The sequence below is a fragment of the Neolamprologus multifasciatus genome, chromosome 22 (genome assembly GCF_963576455.1).
Source record: "Neolamprologus multifasciatus chromosome 22, fNeoMul1.2, whole genome shotgun sequence".
Taxonomy (NCBI): Eukaryota; Metazoa; Chordata; class Actinopteri; order Cichliformes; family Cichlidae; genus Neolamprologus; species Neolamprologus multifasciatus.
The window spans coordinates 31,478,686-31,485,766 of NC_140459.1; the positions used below are offsets into that span (position 1 = coordinate 31,478,686).

At 39.7% G+C, this 7,081-nt stretch overlaps 1 protein-coding gene across 2 annotated transcripts; it reads right to left on the reverse strand.

Annotated features, from left to right (window-relative positions):
* Positions 1-3,593: 3,593 nt before the first annotated feature.
* LOC146493762 (uncharacterized) lies at positions 3,594-5,993 on the reverse strand. Of its 2 annotated transcripts, none has more exons than XM_085147712.1 (6): positions 5,899-5,993; positions 5,316-5,348; positions 5,101-5,152; positions 4,442-4,821; positions 4,238-4,354; positions 3,594-4,024 (listed from the first exon to the last, which is right to left on the reverse strand). In XM_085147712.1, the coding sequence occupies exons 2-5, from the start codon at positions 5,322-5,324 to the stop codon at positions 4,238-4,240; spliced, it is 558 nt and encodes a 185-aa protein (XP_085003838.1). In that variant the 5' UTR covers positions 5,325-5,348; positions 5,899-5,993; the 3' UTR covers positions 3,594-4,024. The 2 variants fall into 2 exon arrangements, with proteins under 2 accessions (XP_085003838.1, XP_085003839.1); XM_085147713.1 differs by having other exon boundaries at positions 5,793-5,987.
* Between the last annotated feature and the right edge of the window lie 1,088 nt (positions 5,994-7,081).

The following is a 7,081-nucleotide window of genomic DNA, read 5'->3' on the forward strand; positions in this document are numbered from 1 at the left end:
TCCGCAGAGCTCTCCGCCGGGAGAGAGTGATTAGAGCGCGTTTGGACATTTTATCATTTCCTGATGATTTTCTGTGTGAACGTTACCGTTTTTCAGCACAATCTATAATTTATTTGAATAACATCCTCAGGCCTAATATTGCTCATGTGACACATCGCGGACATTCTCTCAGTTCTGTACATATTATTTGTATTGCACTTCGTTTTTTTGCAAACAGGAGCTTTCTGTATAATATTGGTGACACTGAGCACGTTTCCAAGGCTACCGTCTGTCGGGCAGTCAGGAATGTTACAGTTGCACTGAAACGTCTCCTGTACTCGTTTGTGGTGTTCTCCGGTCATAGACCCACAAGATTTATCAAAGAGGGATTCCACAAAATTGCAGGTATCAGGATGAACAAAACTTAATTCATGATGTGGTGATACTTGAACTACTACTTAAATTTTACATTTATTTTCAGGGTTCCCAGGCGTGATTGGCTGTATAGATGGCACTCACATTCCAATCATTGCTCCTTCAGTAAATGAAGGAGACTATGTGAACAGGAAGTCTTTCCACAGCATTAATGTACAGGTACATAGTTCCCTGTAGCATTTCAAACTAACAAATTATTTCATTATAGTAATGGATGCTAATTTGTGTTCTCTGCACTGTGAAGATCATATGTGATGCTGCCAACATTATCACAAATGTGGAAGCCAAGTGGCCAGGCTCTGTTCATGACTCACGAATTTTTCGTGAATGTACACTGAGCACAAAATTTGGACATGGTGAGTTGAAAATACTTATGATAATATAAAGATATATAAAGACCAAGTGCTACAGGGACATTTGAACTGAAGTGTATCCTTCTGTCTTAGGAGAGTTCACTGGCTACTTGCTTGGTGATAGGGGGTATCCATGTTTACCCTATTTGCTTACCCCTTACCCTGACCCTGAACCGGGCCCACAGCAGCGATATAATCTGGCTCATTGCAGGACAAGAGCCAGAGTTGAAATGACTATCGGAATGCTTAAGGCCCGGTTCCAGTGCCTTCAAAGACTCAGGGTCACCCCAGAAAGGGCATGTGACATTATTGTGGCATGTGTGATTCTTCACAACATTGCCACAATTAGAGGAGAACACTGTCCTTCTGAACCAAACATCAGCAGTGATCCAAACCATGAACATCCTGACCCTCCCACAGACATACAAGATGGAAGAGCAGTCAGAGACACCATATGTCACAATCATTTCCTTTGACCCATCACCTCAACATGTTGAAAGAAGAATAAACAGATTTTTTGTTCAACTGGCTTTATTGGTCGCCTGTATTTCCTGTACACAAAGTATTAATAAGTATATTATTATGTTGTTCAAACACTGAAATAATTCGTCCATCTCTGACCACTTCACCCACCCTTAACCGATGTTCCAGCAGTAAAATCTCAGTCTTGGTCTTTTGGATCTGCTGCTTGAAGTGTTCCATTTCCAAGTCGCATTTTTTTATTTTCTTGATCAAATAGGTCTTGTACAGCTGCTTTACAGGGAGCTATTGAAACACAGAAAATAGCATTGACATTCATAGTACATGCCTACTTAGGTTGGTTGTAAATCAGTGCTGAACATCTTACTGAGGAAAGGTTTGTTGGAGAAGTGGCTGGACCCTCTTCCTCTTCATTTCCATCATCACTCTGTTAGAGACATAGAAAGTCCATGGTTTTATTATAGTACTACATTTTATTCAATTGTTATATTTTCCATTGTAAGATGTAAACCTCATGAAGTGTCTCTGTTGCTTCCTCCTCTGTAACAGCTGTCAATGTTTCTTCATTATTTTCCTGTAGTAAAGAAATTAACAACATTGCTGTTCTACTGTAAACTCATATAATCTGTGGAGTATTAAGAGTACTCACAACTGCATGTTGGTCTGGCTCAACAGGAGGCTGCACCAGATGCAGTACACCATCACCATCAACTGATAGAATATGAGGTTTATACAGGTCACTTATAACTTACAAGGGACCAAATGGCAATTAACAAACATATACCAATCACCTTACACTTCATTGTCATTATGCTCTCAAAGACAACCAAGACTGAGGGACGGCAAAATCAGTAGGAAAATAACTTCACTACAAAATAATTCATTATGGTAAAGAGTTTATCAAATGAATGAGAAGCACTGCAAAGGTGACTGTGAAGAAAGGATGTATGCACATCATGTATTATTTTGAATTTACCTCTTATGTAGGCACTTGTGTCTTGCGGGGTTATTGACTCAGAGGATGTCCCCGCAGAGATGCCTTCAGCCACAGGGCGCCCACTGTTTTGGCTGAGGGCCAACTGCTCAGCCTCTGTGAGTGGTGGTGGTGGAGGACCCCCACCTGTTTTTCGGGCCTCTGCTTTTTTTCTGTTGGCTATAACGGGTCACATTTGAGCATACAGAGTAAGCAAATATGTACTTGTAATGTGCTCAGATAATTTCAATAAGTGCTTACAGAAAGAAAATGAATGTAGCCTCTAACTGCAATTGATTTACATAGGACGAACAGACCAAGCACTATGGCTCATAATACAATTACACCTTACCTGTTTGGACTATATTTTTATATTTCATTTTTACTTGCTGCCAGGAACGTTTGGGGCCTGTTGGGTTGCACCTGCGCTCACATCACATCACAAAATGAAATGTATAAAATAAAAAATAAAATAAATAAAATAAAATAACGTGTTAAATGGGTGGAAATCCCTAGATCAATGTTTAAATTAACACTCACGCATTGACTCTGTCGGCTATGTTTTGCCATGCATGCTCCCTTTCTTTTGCAGCTGAGGCTGTGTTACTTTTTTTCCGCAAAATTTGCATGTTATCGGCTTATGCTGCCATCAGAATTTCGGCCTCAAGCGCTGTAAAATACATTGACCGTGCCTTCTTTCCCTCCGTCTCCATGGTGACTCGCTTAATCTGTGCTCCACTAATTAGGGCTTTATGTATCCTCGTGCGCATGCTTAACTTGGGGTTAAAGCAACTCCGCGTTGATTGAACTAATTGTTATCAGCCTTTCTGAAACCGAATATTCCGAGTTGGACAGTTCGGGGTTACTCAACCCTGAGTATCGTTTTTAACTCTGAGTTTTCTAAACCCGCTTTCTGAAACAGACCCCTGGACTTAATCTAAAACCTGGAAGGACTTTGTTCCCATGTTATTCATATACTGCTATGCAGATGGTTTTTTCTTGTCCAATCCAAATAAAGATAGAATTTAAAAAAAGAAAACAGATCCATTTACCCTGCACACCCATGATCTTTAATGTTGTTTGTATTGTTCTAATGCATTATATTTAAAGTACTGTTAAAACTACTCTATGGTACTGTAACTGTCAGGTACATTTATGAATGAAACAGTGAGATGAATACAAGTACCTTTATAATATGTACTATTATGCTCACTCTTGTTTAGTTTATAAAAACACATTTTCAGATGCACTCACTGAATTTGAAACAGGAAGGAACAAACGCATTGCAGCATTGTGCAATACTGTTAAACAGCATACAACACTGCAGGTGTTCTGTAGATAATGTCAGAAAATAATCCACACACAACACAAACAAGTGTTAACTTTGATCCCTTTAATTATTCAGTATTCATATTTATTAATGGTAGTGTAAGTAAGGAGGGTGAAATGAGCAGTGGAGCAAGAAGTGAAGGTCACACAGAGAGCAGCTGACATCAAGAAGTGAAACATTTACTTAAGAATAAACTGGCCCTGTTATCAGACATGCTGTGATTGGGTGGAGTTTTCCTGTTGTCATTATCACGTGTAACTGATACTTTATTCGTTTTCAATCTGGGTGGAGAAATAAAACAGATCAGAATTCCATGGAGAATAATCCGTATAATTTTACACATTCAGCTCTGCTTTAGCGTTAGTGTGTCGTCAGAGGGGCTCATGCAGTAATACTTCATGCCACTGATCATGATGTTTGCTTTCAAGCTGTTGAAGCCAAAAACCTGAAGCTCTTTTGGCCAAATACCAGAATCTGTAAGAAAAAAAAAGTATTATTAAGAGAACAACAACCTCAATGATTATCCACATCAACCACTCTGAGACACAACATGTCATGTTTCTCCATCCCAGCAAACACCAGCTGTGTTTTACTGAAGTGATGAATAACAAGGAAAGAGCTTCAACCACTGCAGTCAAACAAAGGCTTCAATCCTGGATCTAATTCTAAGCTGGGATGGATACCCACCTATGATTTTAGGCTTTGTAAGAACGCTGACTTGGTTTCCTTCACCAGCTTTTGATGCTCTCCCTCCAGTTTCCTCCCCATGCCTCCCATCTTCACTGCTTCCCAGTCCTTTTCAGTCTAAACAGAAGATAACACAATACAAAGAACCTGTCAGGTGATCGATCTCTACCAGCAGGTCTTATTCTTAACACTCGAACTTCTCACCATATCTTTGAAGGCCTCTCCATTGTAGTAGCTCTTGGATGTTGGATACTCTATTCCTTTGTCACGTAGTTGCTGGAAACTGGAAGCCACCAGATGCAGTTCCTCTCCATCATAGGCGTACAGCTTTTTGTCCTCACAGGTCATCAACACGAGCTCGTCACATGGACATGAGGTGCCCTCCACCACACCGATGACCTGCATGTTTACAATCTTGGGAAGGTAGAATTTTCCCCAGCCATTCACTTCATCATGTTTCCCTCTGTACATGGTGTCCTCCAGCCCTGCTATCCTCAGCATGGCACCAGCTGGATTCTTCAAGCTGAAATGCTTGTTTTTGTATTTGGAAACAAAATCTGACACCCATTCCAGGTATTTTATACCTGGAAATAAGCAGAGAAGATGATCTCACTGATCTCATATGCTCAGACTACTGTCCACGTGCACAAAGGGAAGTCTTCAGTAAAAAGACAACAAAGGCTGATGTGAATCATTTTGCTGAACTCACTAAAGACCACAGTTTGAGACCCTCCCGGAACAGATTTTTACACTTAAACTAAAAAGTTACTGCGATAAAGGAAAAAAGATACAGATTGTTTTTTTGTAACTATTATGCCATCAGACCGACGTCTATGGTATGTAGAGGAAAAGCATGCAGTTACCTTCTGCCCTCTCACCTGCTGCAGATCTGGCATAACAAGAGAATGATGTGCACTGAGAGAAATAAAAAGGTTACAGTAAAATGAATCAGCGTGACAGTGATCATTGGAAACTGCAAAGTATCACAACACTATCTATGAAATCCCAAAATGCAGTGCGGTGTCTGTAAGCACCAAACATGACATCTCTGCACATTTGTCTTCTGATATATAGATACCTTGCACATACAGCCATTTCAGCCCTTGGTCACCTAGAAAAACAGGTGATTGTCAAAACAGTCATGGAAAATCCAACTTCACATTAATTCTACTTAAACATGGGACTTAAAAGAAAACTGCTCCATAAAAAGTATTGTAAAAAATAAAATAAAAAATCCTTTTCAAATATAATTTACATTGTCTGTAGTAAATAACATTAAATAAAATGTCTTTTTTCTGTTATTTGCTTCTCAATATTTATTCTTAGCCTCAACACTGTATGATTACGTTTAAAAACAGAACTAAGGTGAATGTGACAAACAAAGCGCTTTCTTGTTCTGTGATAATGTAAAGTTATTTATGTAAACACAAGCCGAAACACAAGCGAGTAACAAACGGACTGAAAACATTTCTTCATTAAAAACTCGCACAAACAAGCAGCAGCAGCCTCACTTCACTGCGACAGCGCTTTAAAAATGAAGCTAGTCGTTACGTACCGGAGCTTTCTACACAGCCCTTTATCAAGCCGAGAGAAAGTCACGTGAAAAAAAACAACTCATTACTAATAACGAGTATCAGAGAGTTTCAGCTGAGAGTAGTTACCAGGTTTACGGATGCACACTGACGTTTTCTGTCCTCTCGGGAGCAGCTGTGTAATCAGTAACAACAGACTCGGTACCACTGACTGTGCTGCCTTCCAAAAAAAAAAAAATCAACGCACTGCTTCAGAAACACTGAGCTGAAGCTTGGTTTGTCTGAACAGAGTCATGTGATCAACGCTGTCCGAAGCTTCATTTGACACGTCACTGCTTCAGTACCCAATTCAATGGTTTATAAGGAATTAAATCATTGGCAGGGCTTGTGTTGTGTTTTGGTGATTTTGTATGTTATTTTTGAGGTAGTGAACCAGTGTGTGACATATTTAGAGTATTTGTAATCCATTTATTTCAACAAAGTAACTGTATTCTAAATTCCACCTTTTTAAATGGTAACTGTAACGGAATACAGTTACTCATATTTTGTATTTTAAATAGGTAACAGCGGTACATGTATTCCGTTACTCCCCAACACTGAATATACTGCAACAACAAGGGAATAGTGCAGCCAGTGTTGCCAACTCCTCGGTAAGGAAAACGCTATTGGCTGCCCTAAAAGTTGCTAGAAGTTGCTAAATGACGCCATTGCCTAGTTTGCATAATTGGTCATGCTTATGTAATTGTAACCTACATTGTAGGAGAGAGAATAGAATAGTGGTAGAGACAAAGTGATTAAAAAACACCCTATATGCATTTAGAATACATTTAGAACTACAGGGTGGGCCATTTATATGGATACACCATAATAAAATGGGAATGGTTGGTGATATTAAAGTCCTGTTTGTGGCACATATGTGAGGGGGCAAACTCCTGAAGACGGGTGGTGACCATGGTGGCCATTTAGAAGTCGGCCATCTTGGATACAACTTTTGTTTTTTCAATAGGAAGAGGGCCATGTGACACAAACTTATTGGTAAAGTCACAAGAAAAACAATGGTGTGCTTGGTTTCAACGTAACTTTATTCTTTCATGAGTTATTTACAAGTTTCTGACCACTTATAAAATGTGTTCAATGTGCTGCCCATTGTGTTAGATTGTCAATGCAACCCTCTTCTCCCACTCTTCACACACTGATAGCAACACCGCAGGAGAAATGCCAGCACAGGCATCCAGTATCCGTAGTTTCAGGTGCTGCACATCTCGTATCTTCACACCATAGACAATTGCCTTCAGATGACCCCAAAGATAAA

Coding starts and splice junctions, on each gene's coding strand:
- LOC146493762 (XM_085147712.1), bottom strand. Junction 4,822..5,100: donor AGCAGGTGAGAGGGCAGAAG/GTAACTGCATGC, acceptor GCTTATTTCCAG/GTATAAAATACCTGGAATGG. Junction 4,355..4,441: donor GAGAGGCCTTCAAAGATATG/GTGAGAAGTTCG, acceptor TCTTCTGTTTAG/ACTGAAAAGGACTGGGAAGC.